The 21,964-nt window shown below is 37.1% G+C and overlaps 1 protein-coding gene and 1 long non-coding RNA gene across 7 annotated transcripts in view; one reads left to right on the forward strand and one right to left on the reverse strand.

The window, feature by feature from the left end:
• nedd4l (NEDD4 like E3 ubiquitin protein ligase) overlaps positions 1-21,964 on the reverse strand; it is a 91,166-nt gene that overhangs the window by 66,387 nt on the left and 2,815 nt on the right. For 5 of the 6 annotated variants that reach the window (XM_067376470.1, XM_067376469.1, XM_067376475.1 and 2 more), the window contains exon 2: positions 9,925-9,998. In XM_067376470.1, the coding sequence (XP_067232571.1) occupies positions 9,925-9,998 (74 nt within the window). Of the gene's footprint in view, positions 1-9,924; positions 9,999-12,848; positions 12,853-21,964 lie in introns of those variants that run through there. The other variant, XM_067376473.1, reaches the window with a different exon arrangement.
• Positions 1-21,964, forward strand: part of LOC137012946 (uncharacterized) — a 54,019-nt gene that overhangs the window by 20,539 nt on the left and 11,516 nt on the right. The gene's annotated exons all lie outside the window — the stretch shown is intronic.

Consider the following 21,964-nt stretch of genomic DNA (forward strand, 5'->3'; position numbering starts at 1 on the left):
AAAATAGGCTCATTTTCCAACTCCCCTAGAGTTAAACAGTTGAGTTTTACCGTTTTCGAATCCATTCAGCCGATCTCCGGTACCACTTTTAGCATAGCTTAGCATAGTTCATTGAATCTGATTAGACCGTTAGCATCGCCCTTAAAAAATTAACAAAGAGTTTTGATATTTTTCCTATTTAAAACTTGACTCTTCTGTAGTTAAATCGTGTACTAAGACCGACAGAAAATAAAAAGTTATGATTTTCTAGGCTGATATGGCTAGGAACTATACTCTCATTCAGGCGTAATAATCAAGGAACTTTGCTGCCGTTCCATGGCTGCAGCAGTGCAATGATATTACGCAGCGCCCATGAGCCCCTGCTTGCACAGGGAACGTGCCTTGCAACCATGGAGACGTATGTGAGAGACGCTGCGTAATATCATTGCACTGCTGCAGCCATGATACGGCAGCAAAGTTCCTTGATTATTACGCTGGAATGAGAGTATAGTTCCTAGCCATATCAGCCTAGAAAATCGCAATTTTTCATTTTCTGTCGTCTTAGTACACGATTTAACTACAGAAGAGTCAAGTTTTAAATAGGAAAAAAATCAAAACTCTTTGGTCATTTTTAAGCGCGATGCTAACGGTCTAATCAGATTCAATGAACTATGCTAAATGCTAAAAGTGGTACCGCCAGAACCGGAGATCGGCTGAATGGATTCGAAAACGGTAAAACTCAACTGTTTAACTCTAGGGGAGTTGGACAATGAGCCTATTTTCAAAAAAAGTGGAGTGTTCCTTTAAGCTATTATGAGGGAAAAAAATATGTAAGGGACAATTGTGCTTTTACTGTGCGATTATAGAAAACATACACATTCAAAATTCAATATTACTTTGAATTTTGTACAGCTATTAATTTATCAACTACATATAATAATGAGTCAAAACATTATGACCACTCTACATTTTGAACTGAAAAATGTTAATAATTTCCTAACAACGTCACGTCAACCACAAATCGGTGACAGAGTGTTGCACCCAAGGCTCATCAATGCATGAAGGCAATAAAGGCCATGCCATCTGGTCCGAGCCAACAGAAGGTCTACTGTGGCTCAAGTCTCACGAAATTGTAATGATGGTAATGGGAGGAATGTGTCACAACACACAGTGCATCACACTCTGCTGCGTATAGGGCTGCGTAGCCGCAGACCAATCAGAGTGCCTATGATGACCCCTGTCCATCATCGAAAGCACCTACAATGGGCATGCAAGCAACAAAACTGGACCTTGGAGCAGTGGAAGAAGATCACCTGGTCTTTTACATCACACAGATGGCAGAGTACGACGTGTTTACCATTAACCTGGAAATGTAATGGCAGCAGGATGCACTGTGGGATGACAACAAGCCGCTGGAGAGAGTGAAACGCTCAGGGCAATGTTCTGGTGGGAAACCCTGGGTCTGGCCATTCACATGGACATAAATTTGACACGTGCCACCTACTTAAACATTGTTGCGGACCAGGTACACCCCTTCATGACAATGGTGTTCCCTGGTGGAAGTGATCATTCAGCAGGATGACGCACACATTGTTCAGGAATGGCTTGAGGAACATGATTAAGAATTGAAGGTGTTGCCCTGGCCTCCAAATTCCCCAGATCTCAATCCAATTGAGCAACCTACAAGATTTGAAGTATCTGTTGCTAACATCTCCATGCCCAAGACCACAGGGCACCTTCAGGGCTCTTGTAGAGTTTATTCCTCTGCAGGTTGGTGCTATTTTGGCAGAGAGGACCAACAGCATATTAGGCAGGTGGTCATAATGCTTTGGGCTCATCGATGTATGTAAAACTATCAAACTTATAGAGTTGTTTATGTACTTCCCATATGGGATTTTCCACCTGAAACCTGAATGAGATTACATTGACTTTACATACAACAAGGAGACGTGAAGACTTTAACATGACAACAAACACAAAGTTCAAGGGAAAATGCCATCGTAGTCGTCTTTTTAAGAACTCAACGGAATTTTACTGAATTTACTGAAAACACAACACTTAAAATAGAAAACCAAAAACAGCATGCCGCGTGACTCCATAACTGCTGATTTGACTGAATCCCAGGTGGCTTACTCTCTCCGTAAGGGTCTAGTGGGTGTTTTCATGCTGGTTTAGAATACTAACAAACACCTTTCACCCACATCTATAGCATAGTCTCACATTTTAAAATGACAAAATCTATGCATTTTTGCATGAGCTAGAGAAAAAACACACAAAACCTGTTTTTAAATATGGTCTAATCCCAATTTCCAATCCTGAATTGCCATTACCAATTACATTATATACTTTGGAAACAATCTTATGATTTCATAGCATCCAAATACTGACATTGTAGCTTATTAAATCTTAAAATGATGTACATTAAAATGGCCAGAACAGTATCTTCTTTCAGTAATTAGTTTAAGCATGTAAATTGGGTTTCAGCCTGAAAGTCACTGCTACAAGCTCAGCATTTTTCATTCACTGGCTTCTGGAAGAGTTTAGCTTTCTTTCCTTTTCTTTAGACTGTTGTGCAGCTGAAAACGGTCTTCTCTGGTTTTTAATTGCAGTGTCTGGATTCCCTGTCGCCTCTAATTGAATGTTTATATAGGATCCGGCTTTCTTGATTAGGATAAAACAATATACCACTTTTGAGACTGGACATTCTTCGTAAACACATTACGCATCTCGAACACAGATGGATGTTCTCCGGCTATAAAAGGGAATGTCACTTTCAGGAGCAGATCAAAAAACGCGATGAGTGATACGTTTATGTGCAGATGTAAAAGTAAAGTGTATAAATATAAAAATGTGTATAACATCTGACAAAAAAGCCTAAATCATTCTGAGAATAGCATGAAGACAAATGCAAGAGATGGAAAAATCTGTCTGCTTTGGAATTTCTTGGATCTTTGATTCTCTTGGCCAGCACTAGAGAAACCCCAGATGACCAAATCACTGTCCCATTTTCCCGCGTTAAAGGCCACGGAGCTGCTCAGGTGTCATAGGAACACTAACAGTGCAAACCGTTACCATAGAGATGGTCGACTTTGTCACGAGGGACTTGGTTCGGTACTTGACTGTGTGCAAAAAGCAGAAATGAGAAGGGAACCGAGGGAAATAAAACACAAAAGGGGGACTCTGAGACAGAGGACACTCTCAACTGACTGAAGTAAAGTAAACTAAAGGTGAACAGGATTATTGACTGTATGTGCAAAAAAAATGCAGCTTCATTGACATTTTCAAGGACTTTCAAGGTTGATAGCAATCTGCTGTCAAATGACAACACAAGGTTTAAGACCTATGCAGCTCAATTTGAAACAGCTCGCTAGCACTTGGATAGCAACAAAGATGAGAGCAAACTAAAATTAAACTAAAATTACTGAAAGAAAAAAAAACACACTGTGTATTGTGTATTTGCTATCACAAAATCTGATTTATTCAGATTAGTGCAAGGAAAATAAATCAACGTACCATCTTTAAGTTGCTAAAAATAGCAATATAGCACTTATAGCGCTTCAGTGAGAAGCACAACTTTGTCAAACCATACCAAATCAAGCTGTGAAACACTTTTTAGCACTTTATTGGCATGGAGTGTAGTCAAGTATTTATTTAAAGTCTCCTAAACCCCTCCTCCAAAAAAAAGAAAACAAAAACTTTTTAAATCAGGAAACACTCACTTTTCTGTAGATCTATCTGCCAAAAGAAAGCAACATGCTTTATATCAAGTTTAAATCTGAAAGAGACCGGATGTCACACTACTTCCTTTTCTTTTTTTCTTTAATAAGAGGTTGGCTTTTGCCAAGTACAGCGGGGATGCTCTCTGAGCGGCCAGTGAAAGCAGTCAAAGACTTCCAGAAATTAAGTGCAGATGTTAGGTATGGGTGTAAATTAATTTCGCTATTCAGTATATGAATGGTTCGTCTAAGGTCAAAAGATAAAACAGAAAATGAGGGAGACTTTCTGTGTGGAGTCAGATTTTTCTCTATCAAGTCCTCCTCGCTTTTTCCGTTCAGACATCTGTGATGGTGCCTTGTGGCGTCCATTTGCTCAGCTGCACGTCTTTTGCCTTAATTAGCACAGATGTAGCATCATCCTCATGAAACAAACATGCCAGACTCTGAAACACTCATGCCGTCGAGCAATCTGTCCATAGAAGAGATACCAATAATGGGTATTAGAATGTGCATCCACGACCAGTAGGATGTTGGAATACACAAATACTCGCGCTGACACACACACAAACACACACTGTGATTGGAGCAGACAGGTCTGATGGAGCCTACAGTGGATCAGCACAGTTACAACATAAGGAGCTGTGACGTCTACACCACAGGAGCATGTGAGAGACTGAAAACTGGGAGAGCAAAATGTGAAAGAGAGAGATACAAGCCATTCTAGTCATCAATTTCTTCCCTCATTTAAACAAAAAACTGGCATTTGCGGCAAATTTGCTGTTTAATGTTTATTATAGTACAATATCAATATACTTAAATCTTTTTAATTTAATAAAGAGCGTCTGAAGCTTTAGAATCTTTTCATCATTTAAGCACTTTTTTGATTACAACATAGGCTAATATGAGGAGATGGATCACTCACAGAAAATAAACAGTAGATATCTTATCTACTATCTTCTCTTACATGACAAACAGGAAGTTACTCCTTTCAGTTATAATAGCTAGTCGGCTTTTTGATAGAGGCATGGCCTGTATTATTAAATCTATAATGAATATGTAAGGGATAATCCACAGCTAGCTGTTCATTAAACAATTTTAATTCACGATGTGGAGTCAAGTCACCTTTATTCATATAGCGCTTTATACAATTACAGATTGTTTCAAAGCAGCTTTACAGTGAAAATTATGCATTTCGGCTACTGTTCAGTCAGTTCAGTGTTGATTCAAGCTGAAGTCAGTTCAGTGTTGATTCGAGCTGAAGTCAGTTCAGTGTTGATTCGAGCTGAAGTCAGTTCGGTGTTGATTCAAGTGTTGATTAGAGCTGAAGTCAGTTCAGTGTTGATTCAAGTGTTGATTCGAGCTGAAGTCAGTTCGGTGTTGATTCGAGCTGAAGTCAGTTCGGTGTTGATTCGAGCTGAAGTCAGTTCGGTGTTGATTCGAGCTGAAGTCAGTTCGGTGTTGATTCGAGCTGAAGTCAGTTCGGTGTTGATTCGAGCTGAAGTCAGTTCGGTGTTGATTCAAGTGTTGATTCAAGTTGAAGTCAGTTCGGTGTTGATTCAAGTGTTGATTCGAGCTGAAGTCAGTTCAGTGTTGATTCGAGTTGAAGTCAGTTCAGTGTTGATTCGAGTTGAAGTCAGTTCAGTGTTGATTCAAGTGTTGATTCAAGTTGAAGTCAGTTCGGTGTTGATTCAAGTGTTGATTCAAGCTGAAGTCAGTTCGGTGTTGATTCAAGTGTTGATTCGAGTTGAAGTCAGTTCAGTGTTGATTCGAGTTGAAGTCAGTTCAGTGTTGATTCAAGCTGAAGTCAGTTTGGTGTTGATTCAAGTGTTGATTCGAGCTGAAGTGTTGATTCGCAGAGTTCTCCACAAAGTGCATTAAACATTTTTAATGCACAGCTAGAAACTTAAAACTGTTATTGATGTTTGCAGTGCAGTATTTGACCAGAAGGGCAATTCTCTCTAATATTTTGAATATGGACTACAGTATCTATTTCAACCACTAGCTGTCAATATTACACACTGCACCTTTAACATTTGTAAGATGTCTCTCTTTCACATCCTCTGGGACAGTAAACACCCATTATATCTTAGATATAATTCTTAGTTTTTTGCAACACTGACATGAGAGTGAGATTTAGTAATGGTAGTTCAAATACGGCCAAATATACACTGCAGTACAAAAGTCTAGAGTCAGCAAGACTTTTTTTTTTTAAGAAAATAAATAATTTTTTTTTTTTTCAGAACACATTAAATTAATCAGAAGTGACAGTAAAAATATTCAGCACAACTGCATTCAACAATCCAACATCAAATCAGCATATTGAAATGATTTCTGTAGGATCATCTGAAACTAAAGACTGGAGTAATGATGCTGAAAATTCAGCTTTACCATAACAGGAATATTTTAAAATAGAAAACTGTTGACTTAAATTGCAACAATAGTTCACAATAGTACTGTTTTTGCTGTATTTTAAATGACATAAATGCTGCCTTGTCAGGGCTCAACAATAAGCACTGTTTAATGGCTTGGGGTCAGCTTGAAAGAAACACTGGATAGTTGAAAGAATAGTCACAATCTTTTGAACAGTAGTGTGTATATACTGTACTACAAATAATACTGCAAAATGTTGTAAATACCATTTCTTAGCTTTTTTTAGTTTCATAGTAGCATTTACATTGAATCTTTCTCAAATATACCACACTGCTCCTCACAAATAAAAACCTAATAAAATATTGTGGCACATTGTCTTAAACTAGATGAAGTGACTCTCACTGCAAGAGGAAAAAGGAAGGAAATGTGTCTGTTAAGCAGCAAAAAATAAATATACGTCTATTATGCAATAGAGTGGACAAATGCAGATAAGAGCATATTTAGGATTACAGGCATTACAGATTACAGAAAGCCAAGCACCAGATACCAACACTTTGAAGTTGAAGTTCAACTCTTAGAGATTGGTGACTAGGTGTCAATTGTTAAACCTTTTACGAATTTAAATGGTTTGGTATCAAAGGTTAAACCTGCCTTGAACCTCCTAAAAGACAAGTGTAACGTTTAAAAACAAACAAAAAAAAAAAACAAAAAAAAACAAAGCCCAATTTAATTACACATTTTAACACGGTTTAAAAAAAAATGTATTTGACTCTGCATATGTATTACAATTGTATGGTACAATATAAGCATAACTTTAAAAATGTCCAAAGTAGGGTTGTCAAAACTACCATAATTATAGTAAGTCAGTACTAAAATTAAACAATAATAATAATAATAATAATATGAATAAATATGAATATGAAAATGAAAATGCTTTCTGATTGTTCAGGTCTTGTAGGCTGTAAGCTTTAAATACAAGTGTTATCATTTTCTGCCCTAACCTCACATTACTTATTAGCTAACTAATAGAGTCTGATAAATGACAGTCATGGACAAATTACATTGCAGGCATTTCTGGGGCAATAACTGTACATGATTATAGGTGATGATTGCCTAATAAATGCAAGTATGAAAGTCCTATGCTTTTTTATAGTTTACCAGTTTTTTTTGTTCGTTTAGGCAACCCCAGACTAAAATCTAGTCGACTCTAATCTAGTCATTCATTTAAGCCGTTAGTCGATTAATTGCACATTTATATTAAATTACTTAAATATAGGGCCCTATAATACACCCGGTGCAATGCGACGCAAGGCGCAGCGCAAGTGTGTTTGCTAGTTTGCGTCCGGCGCCGTTCGCGTTTTCCCGTTCAGCGCCACGTCCTTAAATTAGTAAATGCATTTGCGCCAGTTAGTGCGCCCATGGGCGTGCTGGTCTAAAAAAGAGGTGTGTTCAGGCGCATTACCGGCGCATTGCTATTTTAAGGAGCTGAAAATAGACTGCGCCATAGACCAACTCAAACCTGGTCTAAAGTCTAAAGTCAGTGGCGCAATATTTTTTTGTTAGAGCGCGTTGGTAGAAACTGCACCTCTGGGCGCGTCCACAGTGCGCATTGACTTTGCTTATTACACACAGGGATACGCATCACACAAATATGCCAAATATTAAAAACAAAAGGATTACAGTGTAAAAGAATATTATTGTGTAGGCTACATAAATATAAAAATGTAATGATGAATAGTCATTGTGTGTATTAGAATTAGGATACCTATTTTCAATTCAGCCTATTACTACTTATAATGATGAACGAAACTGGCTAATTAATTGAACAATCTTGCCAATACACACACATATTAACTGACTGATCGCGCGGAGCTATTTGAAAGCCTGCATCCAACGCAGACGACTGAAAGATTGACTGGCCACTTAACAGGTAATTTCAGCAAAACATCACTCGTTGAACTCCTCAGTTGAATCGGTGTGTTTAATAAGTCAGTGTATTTTATAATGTTATATGTTATATAATATATAATTATATAATATATTTAATGTTATATCCTGCTTGTCCCGTAGATGATCTGCTCGCGCGCTTTAACTTCACGCACGAGATGATCAGTTTCTTCGCTCGAAAAGCGTTCAGCTTTTCCGCCAACAAATTCCGGCATGTAAATATCAATCCGCCATGGCGTGAGTGCATCTCGCTCTTAAACTGAAGGGGAGATGATACTCTGATTGGTTTATTGAACGTTACGCCCATTACTCATTAAGAGAATAGGGACAACCCATTTCAAAAATGCGCCCCGGCGCACCGACCGTTTTTCCGTCGTTAAAATAGCAAAAGTGGATTTGGACACGCCCTGAGTGCACCTGCGCCGTGCGCTTCACACTTTGCGTTTAGATCGTTAAAATAGGGCCCATATACTGGGGGGCTGAATAGCTTATTCTGAACTCTGGATTGTTTTCTTTATTTTACAAAAGCAAAAAATTCTCTTGTTATTGTGAGTTTACACAAATAAAAGCAGACCTTTTACAGTTTCAAATAGTGTAATACTGTTTTTGGTAATATATCTGTATTACCAAAAATGACAGAGTATTTTAAGTTGTTTCCACTGCAAGTGATCACGCCGGCGCCTCCATGTCTTGCATAAACGCACTATACTTTAGCTTTGACACTTTGATATGTGCCTAATGATAGTACACATTTATCTATGTTAACATTAGAGCAAGTGGTCATGTAAAGTTGCTACTACCTGTGTTTCAGATGATAACCAATTTTTGAGGTCGATGGGCGAATGTTTGGATTTCCTGCCTGACATTCTGTAACCAATGAAGAAGAACCTGTCATTAACGATCTGTCCATCTCAAACTGCATGACTTCGCCACTTCCTGTGGAGGTTTTTTTTTTTTTCCTGCGACTAAAAGACTAAGAAAATCTTGGCTGACTAGGACTCTTCTTTTTTACTTTTAGTCGACTGTTAGGGGGCAGGCCTATTTTTGTTGTACAACATTTTGTATTATATTACAAAATGTATAGTACTTATTGTAATACAACCTTTTGGCAGTTTTGTTTCATATTTTGTACATTTATAAAAAAGAAATAAATAAATAAAAAACTCTTCTTTTAGATACCTGAAGTACATCAATGACCATTTACTTTTTTTTTATATATAAATACTGTAATTGTTTTAATTTAATTACTTTAATACATAATTAATTTGGTTTTTATATTAATAATTAAATTTTTAAATAAAGTTCACATAATTTTAAATGATCTAATGTTGATTAGTTTATTTGATTATGCTATGGTATGGAAATTGGTATAAGAAATCATGACATTTAATTTGGCTATTGGTTTTGACAGCTATAATTTCAATTAAACCCTAGTGCAAAGTTGGCAGGAAATGCCTATAAAATGAATAAATAAAAACATTTCTCTATTCTAATGCATATCTGACATCAATCACAAAGTACATACAAGATTGAAAAAGTTAACTGATGAGTTCAGAAATTACATTGTCAGTATTTAATGCACTCTCTGACCTCTGACTTTAGGACCTGAGAACTTCAAAGTTAAATAAATAGAACTTGCAACATCGCACAGATGAGATCAGCCAAGCATTTTCCCTTTGTGCTCCATTCCTGGCACACAGATCATTTGTTTAGACAAGTCTATTGTCTAATTCAAGAGAAAGCCTCACAGAGCGCAGCTCAGTTGGTCTGCCACATAACTAAAGGAGGAAATACACAAACACATTCATGCACACACACACTCTCTCAGACGGTTCCAACATTTGCATTTGCTAATGAATGTGAACAGACAGGTGCACAGTCTCTCCAGAAACCTCCTGTAGTTCATCCTTACCTGGCACCAATGATGTCCTTCTTCGCCAGATCAATGCCAGCAATGACCTTGACACGAAGAACACGAGATTCGTTCTGCAAAACATGACACACATAGAAAAAGACCATCATGAATAAATCAATACCTCTCGCACAAGTCTGTTAGCAAGAAAAAAAAACTGCCCTGTGGCCTAAATTTAAGATGGGTTTAAGTCATGAGAGTGTCCTAATTTCACCTCACTTCTTGTCCAGTATGAAAAAGGAGCATCTTAAAGAAATTAAGAGGAAGCTGCAGCCAAGAAAGCTTTTGTGTTTATTGATAGATACGGAAGTGGTATAGCGTCTGAGAAATAAATCCCTCTGGGAGCTGTAAACGTTTTATTGTCTGATGGCTGAATAAGTTAGCCTAAACTTCTCAGCGTGGCCTTCAAAAGCTCTCCAGCGGTAGACACGACCACCATTTCACGACTCCCACTCTGCATAAGTGCGTCCCGCCTCCAACATCACCTCGGCCGGCATTCAATAGCTATTCAAGCTGCTCACAATTACACAACGAGCATCTTATTCGCCCGCTCGCTTTTGAAGCTCACCAGCCCAGAAATGACATACAGTAAAAGGTGAGAAAGGCCCTCTTCTCCTGCTTTGCCCACTTCTGCTCTCTACATGACTGAAATTCTCTTTCTATTTATGTTTGACGATCTGTATTATCACAAGACATGCATCATTCGTGCAGCAGAGGCAAAAAAAAAAAAAAAGAAAAAAGAAAAACTGGTGTGACAGCTTGTATTTATTCTGCCTGCCACATATGACCCAATTATTACAGAACGAATACAGTTTGGATGAGACTGGAGAAGCCTTTATATACTGACAGGTATGTTGCCGTCATCCCACCAGGTGGCCCAGACTGATGAAGCTGTGCTTTTAATATCAAATGCAAACAAAGACTAAATTTCTCTGAAGAGATACACTATTTCGTATCAAGAAAATTGGATTTAACCATTCATACATTTCTGAAGGTTTTTAGGGCAGAACAACATACTGTTACTGTTATTTACTTTTAAAGCCACATCACCAAAGGCTAATTCATGGCAAATATAATAAAGCAATTAAAAAATAATAATAATACAATATACACTGCTGTTCAAAAGATTTTTTTTAAAGAAATTAATAACTTTATTCAGTAAGGATGCATTGAGACTTTTACATTGTTAACAAAAAGCGGTATTTCAAATAAATGCTGTTCTTTTGAACTTTCTATTAATCAAAAACAGTACATCACAGTTTCCACAAAAATATTAAGCAGCACAATTGTTTTCAACAATAAGAAATGTTTCTCAAGCACCAAATCAGCATATTAGAATGATTTCTGAAGGATCATGTGACACTGAAGACTTGAGTAATGATGCTGAAAATTCAGCTTTGTCATCACAGGAATAAATTACAATTTAAAAATATTAAAATAGAAAACATTTTTTAAATTGTAATAATATTTCACAATATTAGTGTTTTTACTGTATTTTTGATCAAACAAATGCAGCCTTGGTAAGCATAAAGTCTTCTTTCAAAAATCGTACTAGCACTAGCGTGCAACAATTTGTGGAAAAGAGTTCAGTTAGGAGGTCAAAAGTTCTCATATGTAATCATACAGGAGAGAAGCCAGTCAGCTGAGTTTGACAAAACCTTACAATGCTTGACTTTGTTGTCCTTTACTGCAAATGATAATTGATGCTCAGAAAGTAGAAATGACATTCATTACAAGATGATTAGTTATTTCAAATGCATCTGCAGACTATTTTTCTAGTAATGTTTTTCGTCAGAGGATTAAAAAAAAAAAAATACTGTGTAAAAATCTTGTCTCATTCTCGTGAACTCAATCTCATGTCTCGTCTCATCTCATGAGCTAACCGTCTCGTCACATCCCTAGTAATCATACAAATTAGTTTTTACAATAAACACCTTGTTTATTTCACATCATTTTGCAAGATCTCAAAAGATGATGTTGGCCTTTCCAGGACATTAAGAGGAACCAGTGACCAGTTGCATATGAAGCTCTTCCTTTATTCCACAGGGACACTCCCTTATCCAGGGCCATATTGTACAATATCCATTGTCACCCTAATCACACCACCAGAACTTGTTGCATTATGACTCACGACACGCCTTTGTAAAATAAACTTGCCAAGAAAGAACAGCACTTCAACTGTGCCTTCAACTCAAATCACTTATGAAATAACCATAACAGTTCAGATCTCAAATTTAGCAAGTCCAGGATGACGCAACAAATCTGGACAACTGAAATGTCAAACACAGTGTTCAAATTGACAAATTTATTTACACACGGATGACCTAAGTTTTCAGACAGACAACACACTTTGGATAAGGGATGAATTCTCACTAATAACTAACTATTAAATATGACTTTTGCCTCAGTAAAATCCTAATTACTGCTTATTAATACTTAGTAAGATAGCTGTTAAGTTTAGGTATTGGGTAATTAAGGGTTAATTAAGGGATTTATTGGGTGATTAAGGGATATAGAATATGGTCATACAGAATAAGGCATTAAAATGTGATTTATAAGTGCTAATAAACAGCCAATATCCTAGTAATATGCATGCTAATAAGCAACTAGTTAATAGTGAGAATTGGACCGTAAAGTAAAGTGTTAACTTTAGTTTAACTAAAATAAAGTGCTGGTCATTTTGGGAAGAAAGCATCTAGCATGAAAGAATTGCAAATATGTGTTTATCTTTCATATGCATTCACATATACATATTCAGAGTGTTGCCTCTTTTGACAATTGTAATGAATCATAACTGACCAAAAAACCTTGTCCTTTGGGACTCCACTCTAACTCTCAAGCTCTCAGATAAAATTCATTGCAGCAGGTCAGAGCCAGAGTACTCATTCCCTGCTCATAATTACAATTATTTCCTTGCCTGTCCCTTCATCCTCTAAATGAGGTTAAAAGATCAAAAGAACGCTAAGCGAGACCCGAAGTTACAATCACACCTTCCATTCTTACCTGAACCATTCAATCATCTACACACTCTAGAAACTTGAGGAGATGAATTGATAAAGAGCAGAGATGACAGCTGGGTTCGGACCACAAGTGGAAATGACAACTCTGTATTGCTGATGAAGGCCAGGGCCGCTGTAGAGTGACTACAGGAGGATGCGAGGAACAGCTAATAAGCTAAGAAGGGCTGCTACTCTTCAATACTGTTATCGAGTCAAAAAAAAGCAAAAAGCAAATCTGTAACATTATAAACATCTTTATCGTCACTTTTGATAAATGTAATGCATCCTTGCTGATTTATGTGCCTGCAAATGAGAGGAAATCACGTTTCATTTGCGCTTGATCAAAATATGACAATATTAACCTGGTGAGCAAAAACTTAGCATTAAAATTAGTATTAGCAAGACAAGTGTTGGGGAAAGTTACTTTTAAAAGTAATGCAGTATAGTGTTACTCCCTAAAATAGTATCTAACTGCATTACTTAGTTACTTTTTAGGGAACGTAATGTGTTACATTACCTTTGCGTTACTTTTTCTCATCTGGGCTGGGCTTGCTTGTTCGTTATTTTTTTGGGCAATTGTAAAGGCCCTTTCACACCAAAAATGAAATGAATAAGCTTCAGGCTGATCACAAATGTCATTTTTGCTTATTAGTATGGTTGAATTGGATCATCAAAGGTCAGCAGCAAAGACATTGGTTAATAAAGTGAGATTAATAAAGTTTAATAAAGTATAAAGTATATTTGTTTAATTTAACATTTAATTATTCGAGGTTTGCATAATATTCTGAGTTTGCATTTCACCGTTTTTATTCATTTTGAAGAATACTGACTTGTTTTTGTGCATGTGAGATGAGTAAATGCTCACATTTAGTCTAGAACTACAAAACACCTCTGCACTTACTCCTGACTTCTCTCAACATGGGGACAGGAGAGCTGTCGTAATACATGTGAAAATAGGTAGGCTATCTTTTGTTACTTATTTGAAAAAGTAACTCAGATATTTTGTTGTAAATTTAAAAGTAATGCATTACTTTACTAGTTACTTGAAAAAAAATCTGATTACATAACTCAAGATACTTGTAATGCATTACCCCCATCACTGAGCAAGACCACTAATTACTATTTAGTCATTACATCTTTATCCAAAGCAACATGAGTCCCCTGGAGTAACGTGACCTTAAATGTCTAACTCAAGAACAAGATGGTTGATGGATTAGGATTTGAGGCTACAATCTTTTGGTTGCCAGCTCAAATGATTCACCATCATGTTACATCAGCCACAACAAACTCCAACGATATGTTGATTGGAAACATTAGCAAAGGACTCATGCGATCAAAATAATGTGGTATGTTCATTACATCAACAAAACTTTACCGGCTCAATACAGTATGTCAAGTCTATAAATAAGGACGAATGGCTTTGCTACAACCGTATTTAACATGCTTAACTGATATAATAATAAAGTCACGGGGCTGCAGCTGATTTTACTTCACATCGACGTAAGATGGCAGGAAAGTATTACTCAGCCTGTGGCTGTCAAGCTGGATAATTAGGATTAAGGTTCTACGAGCCTCTTAGAGAGCTGAAGCTCTGACGGGTTTCCTGTGCACACCCAGCGATTAGTTCAATGACAGGTTTGGTATTTCCAAGTGATATATCATCGGGTCTCAACTGGAAACCTTGGTCTGCTGGAGTCATTCTAATGGGAGAACTGCAATCCAATATTGTGTTAAATGTCACTTAAAAACAACAGCACAAAACATTAGCAGTTCCCAAGAGCAAGCCATAAAATGTTGACGGTTCACAATCAAATCACTGCCTTTACTTTAATACATCATTCTAAGCATAGGCCAAGTCAAAGAACAAAGTTAGAGTCGGTCTGTTTGATATTATGTATTCGCATATTGTGTATGTGTAGGCAGAAGTGTAAGGCAGACTCTTTTCAATAATTTTGGAAAGAAAATGAAAGAAAATGGTGTCATTGTCCAGCTTAAGTAAATTCAGTATTGATTTATTCCGTTGTAAGAATCAATAGTTATTAATTTAGTTAATTTTTCTATATCAGCACTGGAGTAAACAGTGATGTCATCATCCAGCTTAGTTTAGTTCACATACAATGGTGACGATGCAGGCAGATCAAAACATTGTAGAATGTCAAATATCAAGTGTCCCCAACTAAGCAAGCCAAAGGCAATGGCGGCAAGGAACCCAAACTCCAATAGGTGACATCAGGTGGCAAACTGCTGTTAAAATGGAGAAAAAGAACCTTGGGAGAAACCAGACTTAGTTGGGGGGCCGGTTCTCCTCTGCAAACAGTGCATGATTCAGGCAGCTTTCATAAGTCCAAACACCAGAGGTGCCCATTCTGTTCACACACAAACACAGAGCACTGCTTGCCCGTGACTCCATGTTGCTTTAAGCAGAGGACACACTTACCGTGTGTTCACACCGCCGCCGGCGAGAGCGTCAACATTCGCCTTGGCCGCCCTGCCAACAACGCTGTGATGTTCGTTCAAACCGCCGCTGACGGGAGGGTCAAAGCAGAGCCAAAGTAAATGACAAGTCGCGTCAACCAATCAGAAGCCTCTCAAGCGAGGACCTCTACATTCTAATTGGTTGCCGCCGAACCGCGTCATAGCTCATTACCATAAAGTTAACCTGATTTCAACTCTCCTCGACGCTCTAACCGTCCAAGACGCGCCGCTCTCGCCGGAGCTCGCCGCCGGCTCTCATTGAAAATGAATGACTAGCGTCACTTTGGCGCTCTCGCCGCCGGCGGTGTGAACACACAGTTAACAATTGTAAGGCCGATTATGAATGTAAATTGATACTTATGACTGATTGCGCTCAAACACGTCCGTCACAGCCAGTTACGTTCAGTCGGCGATTACAGTCGGTGTTCAAATCCCATGTCTAAGTATTTAAATCTGCTTCAGTCGCAGGAAACAATCGCTGTGTGTTGAGCACAGTCTTAGAATGTTTTAGCTAGTCATTAAATGTGTGCCCGGGATGCGCACAAGCGATTTTGTGCCACTCTGTACTTTCGTACTATGATACCTTTTTGTAAAATATAATTAGTATTTAGCCTATTTATTTGTTCTATCTAGTGTTGTACCGACTTAGATACCAAGTCAAACTGAAATTTTAAAAATGTGACGCTTTGAACGCTGCTGAGCGGATTCGTAAACGCCTCTGATTGCCCATTCTGTTCAAGTACTCAATATGTCTGTGATTGGCTACAATGATCAACTCTTCAAAAATTTTTTGTAAACAGACATCAATGATGCTCTTTACTAGCGCTTACACAGATAAACATGGGAGTATGCTTGCTTACAGATGCTCCCCCTTTCAAAGCACTTTCAAATTCATACAATACCGTGTGCTTTCAAACTCTCCAGTGAGTTGATCATTGTAGCCAATCAGACATACGTGTTGAGCATGTGAACAAAATGTGTGTGTTTGTACATTTTTCTCTTTATTTATAATGAAGTAATGTGCTGTTAGTGAGGTTTCTGAGCAAGGAAAAAAAACAGTACTGGTATCGCTTTGGCATCGGGTTGGCAGATACCAAAGGTTGGGGTATCAGACATGAAAAATTGGTATGGAGCCATCCATACTAATTATATACAGGCAACCTACTGAGTTGATTTTTAAAATATGTTGTTTTGAAAACAATTTGTTTGATAATGGCTGCCACACCCACAGAAACAAGTTTCTATTTTGAGATGTTCTATGAAATGTGATTCATAATTGCTCAAATACAATTCACAGATCCATGCTCAGTTATTATGAAAGGGCTTCCATTTTTAACCCGGCTAAACACAGATTTCTAAACGATTTGTATAGACGTTTTCATCAGCAGCTACATAATCAAGACTGCTGATTTCAGTGCATGCATTTCCATATCAATGCAATTCATAATGTTATGGCACCTGGTTTCATCAGAACCAAGTCTAAGTTCTTCTAAGAAAGTCATCATGCTCATTTTGCAATACATTTTAAGTGGCACTAAAGGTTTCTCAAATTACACCACAAACAACAGGAAGAAGCCTGCATGTGAAAGCATTGCCAGCAGGCCATTAAGAATCAAATTATTATTTATGATACATTTTAATAGTTGCTTCTGACTTATGTAAGTATGTGCTATTATTTTAAGCAAACACATCAATTTTCATCTGGCAGACAAAAAAAATCACCATAAAAATCTCTTAGATTTATGCTGATGGAGGAAATCGAGGCCAATCTACTAGAATATCTGTGCAAAAATATGTATAAAACTATCTTCAAAATTGTCTGTGGGAATCCATATTAAGGTAAATCCAGTATAAAGTCATGTATCCAAAACCTAGGCTGCGACACACTCGGTCGTGAATCGGTCATGTTCACAAATTCGGCACTAAAGACAGTAAGGACCCTGGCTCACTACACATTGGGAAACTGATGACTATTTCCAGCAACATGACAACGTCCTCATAACACAACATCAATACTGGTATTTATGAACTTTCTGACATGATTTTTAATAAAGTACACTATGATAAATACTTTGCTTGTTACATATATACGTGCAACATTTCAGCAGTAAATAAACATGTCATTTATGTCTCTTATGCTCACCAAGGCTGCATTGATTTGATCAAAATTTCAGTAAAAACATCAATACTATGAAATATTATTGCAATTTAGAATGACTGATTTCTATTTGAATACATTTTAAAATGTAATTTATTCCTGTGATGACAAAGCTGAATTTTCAGCATCATTACTCCAGTCTTCAGTGTCACATGATCCTTCAGAAATCATTCTAAAGATGCCGATTTGCTGATTTGATTTTTTGTGGAAACATGATACATCTTGCTGACCCCAAAAATTTGAATAGTATCAAAACCAAAAAAAATATGCAGATAAACTAGTCAGTTCTTGTTGGGACTTGGACAAGTTAGCTAAGACCTAGCAACCACATAGTCTAGTAAAACCCACACAGAACACCCCTGCGACTTAACGAATTTGGCAACAACACTAAAATGTACATATAATTATTTGTTTTTACTCCTTATTTGGAGACTATGAGAAACATTCAGAGCTAAATGTGTAAGAAGTGCATGAACAGCAGTCCAAAAAATATGGTTTCATAACAAGGTTGCAAGTTTAAGCGCAAAATTCTCTTTAATCATAGTGCCATTAAACACTAAACTTTATCCCAGGTTTCTCTATGGGAAACATAGCGATGGGCAGAGAGGACTCGTAGCGCCCCTGACCTTCAGTAAGCAAGCGGCTGCTATGTGTGGAATGCTTAATTAATGCTTATTGTTTCATCTTCCTCGGCAACTCAGTTACTCTCTGAATTGCACACAGAATTAAACAGTTTCTAAATCTGATTCATTCCATGCCCTGAATTCCAAATTCTAAAATTCCGTTAAACACCATTACATATTCCAATATATTATATAACGTTTTTCTATTCTCATGCTTTTTTTCACACTATAAAATGGATAGGAAAGAGATGCAATGCACACTCATTCAATATTGACAATGAAACAAAAACAGTATTTAAAAGGAGGAGGAGCACTGGAACCTCAGCAAACAAGATTTTCTGCAGCCTCATTCCATTCAAATAACATTCAAATAACTAATTTTCTGATATCTGGCTGCCATCAAAATAGAAATTACAGTTGAAACACTATATGGATGTATACTTGCCCTTAGGGATAAACAAAGTAATACATCTATCAAAAGGGGAACTAGTTTTATATCTGACACAGTAATGGTAGATTCTGTGGCGCCTGGCTGTGGTGTGACGTTTCTCGGGTTTTCTAGTTCCATCTTGGGACCTCAGCACAGAGGCATGTCACACAGATCAGGAAAACATGATTCGGCTGCAACTATAGCTCATGTATTTTTAATGAAGATGATGTAACAGCATGTCGCTGTATCACATTCCACGCTCATACTGAGCACGTGTGAGTGCATAATCAAGTAAACGTTTGCGTGTTCTTCCTGCGTTTAAAACAGACATATTTTAACACAAACATATGACAAATTATCAGATTATTGTTATGATATAATCGTTCCAAGAATGTTTTTCTTTGACAACCTTGACAGCGTTGCTGTTGGTATGCTGTAATATATGTACATCCTTCCTACCTACGGTAAACGCTTACACGTGAATAATAATTATGTTATGTGACGGTCACCGAGCAGACACAACTTATTGGCTCTCTGCTAATCAGAAGGTAAATTAACATTGTTCATGAATGTTCTTCAGCTGGGCACTACCAGAAGATTATCAAGCAATATATGCATTACACATTTAAAGGTGCCATCGAACGTTTTTTTACAAGATGTAATATAAGTCTAAGGTGTCCCCTGAATGTGTCTGTGAAGTTTCAGCTCAAAATACCCCATAGATTTTTTTTTATTTATTTTTTTAACTGCCTATTTTGGGTGCACAATTAGAAATGCGCCAATTCAGGCTGAGGCCCCTTTAATTGCTCGCGCTCTCCGCCCCCTCCCGAGCTCTTGACTCTATCATTGCATAAACAAAGTTCACACAGTTAATATAACCCTCAAAATGGATCTTTACAAAGTGTTCGTCATGCATGCTGCATGCATACATCGGATTATGTGAGCATTTTATTTATTTGGATGTTTACATTTGATTCTGAATGAGTTTGAGGCTGTGCTCCGTGGCTAACGGGCAAATGCTACACTGTTGGAGAGATTTATAAAGAATGAAGTTGTGTTTATGAATTATACAGACTGCAAGTGTTTAATAATGAAAATAACGGCTCTTGTCTCTGTGAATACAGTAAGAAACGATGGTAACTTTAACCACATTTAACAGTACATTAACAACATGCTAACAAAACATTTAGAAAGACAATTTACAAATATCACTAAAAATATCATGATATCATGGACATGTCAGTTATTATTGCTCCATCTGCCATTTTTCCCTATTGTTCTTGCTTGCTTACATAGTCTGATGATTCAGCTGTGCACAGATCCAGATGTTAATACTGGTTGCCCTTGTGTAATGCCTTGAACATGAGCTGGCATATGCAAATATTGGGGGCGTATACCCCGACTGTTGCGTAACAGTCGGTGTTATGTTGAGATTCGCCTGTTCTTCTGAGGTCTTTTAAACAAATGAGATTTATATAAGGAGGAGGAAACAATGGAGTTTGAGACTCACTGTATGTCATTTCCATGTACTGAACTCTTGTTATTTAACTATGCCAAAGTAAATTCAATTTTTAATTCTAGGGCACCTTTAATATATCTTAATTTCATACAAGACACATTTTTGTGTTCAAAAACATCTAGTGCAATGGAATAGAACCAACATAGTCCAAAAATTGAAAATTGAAAATTTCAAAATGCAACATGTTTGATTTACTTTTAATTTTATCTTATCTTATTTACTTTTTCTGTTAAAGTATAGCACCAGAGTGAAATACAATTTGTGTGACAGTAAAGACATTTATTATGTCATTATTTCTATTTCAAATAAATGCTATTCTTTTGAATTTCTTTTGACTTTTCATTAATCAAATAATCCTGAAAAAATATGTTCGTCTCTCATTTAGCAATCACTCCAGTGACTTCGTTTCGCTCCGACAGCTTTCAGCCACACTCTGCTTCATACTACAGTAATGTTAATAAAAAAATTTAATACATTCTTCCCGAGTCCCATCGGATTCTTTCCGATGACAACACCTCCCATGATTCCGTGAAATCAAGGCGCCATCAAGCTACACCTTTGTTTTGAATATGCGACCTCTAGTGGCGAAAAATTACATATTGTGCCTTTAAATAAACGCAGCCTTGGTGAGCATAAGAGACTTTAAAGGTGCCCTAGAACTAGTTTTAACAAGATGTAATATAAGTCTAAGGTGTACCCTGAATGTGTCTGTGAAGTTTCAGCTCAAAATACCCCATAGATTTTTAGATTCGATTTTTTTTATTGAATTTTTTTAACTGCCTATTTTCAGCCATAATTACATATTCACCGATTTAGCGCGCAGCCCCTTTAAATCTGGCGCTCCCCTACCCACGAGCTTGCGACTGCCTTAAACAGCATTTAAACAAAGTTCACACAGCTAATATAACCCTCAAAATGGATCTTTACAAAGTTTTCGTCATTCATGCTGCATGCATACATCGATTCCTGTAAGTATGGTATTTATTTGGATGTTTACATTTGATTCTGAACGAGTTTGAGGCTGTGCTCAGTGGCTAAAGCTAACATTACACACTGTTGGAGAGATTTATAAAGAATGAAGATGTGTTTATGAATTATACAGACTGCAAGTGTTTAAAAATGAAAATAGCGACGGCTCTTGTCTCCGTGAAAACAGTAATAAACGATGGTAGCTTTAACCACATTTAACAGTACATTAGCAACATGCTAACGAAACATTTAGAAAGAAAATTTACAAATATCACTAAAAATATCATGATATCATGGATCATGTCAGTTATTATTGCTCCATCTGCCATTTTTCGCTATTGTTCTTGCTTGCTTACCTAGTCCGATGATTCAGCTGTGCACATCCAGACGTTCTGCCCTTGTCTAATGCATTGAACATGGGCTGGCATATGCAAATATTGGGGGCGTACATATTAATGATCCTGACTGTTACATAACAGTCGGTGTTATGTTGAGATTCGCCTGTTCTTCAGAGGTTTTTTAAACAAATGAGATTTATATAAGAAGGAGGAAGCAATAGAGTTTGAAACTATGGATGTCTTTTCCATGTACTGAACTCTTGTTATTCAACTAATGCCAAGGTAAATTCAATTTTTAATTTGATGGCACCTTTAAAAACATTGCAAAAATCATACTGACACCAAACTTTTGAATGGTAGTGCATATAAATATTCATCACCGATTCAGTGCATGCCTAATTTACACTAGGTTATCTAATAAATCTGTATTACTCAATGGGAGTTAAACAAATAGGGTCTAAAATTCAACAAGATTTCTATCAATAAAAGTTCTAAAGGAATTGCCAGACTGCTCCTAAGGGAGAACTTG

The sequence above is a fragment of the Chanodichthys erythropterus genome, chromosome 22 (assembly GCF_024489055.1).
Source record: "Chanodichthys erythropterus isolate Z2021 chromosome 22, ASM2448905v1, whole genome shotgun sequence".
NCBI classification, from domain to species: Eukaryota; Metazoa; Chordata; class Actinopteri; order Cypriniformes; family Xenocyprididae; genus Chanodichthys; species Chanodichthys erythropterus.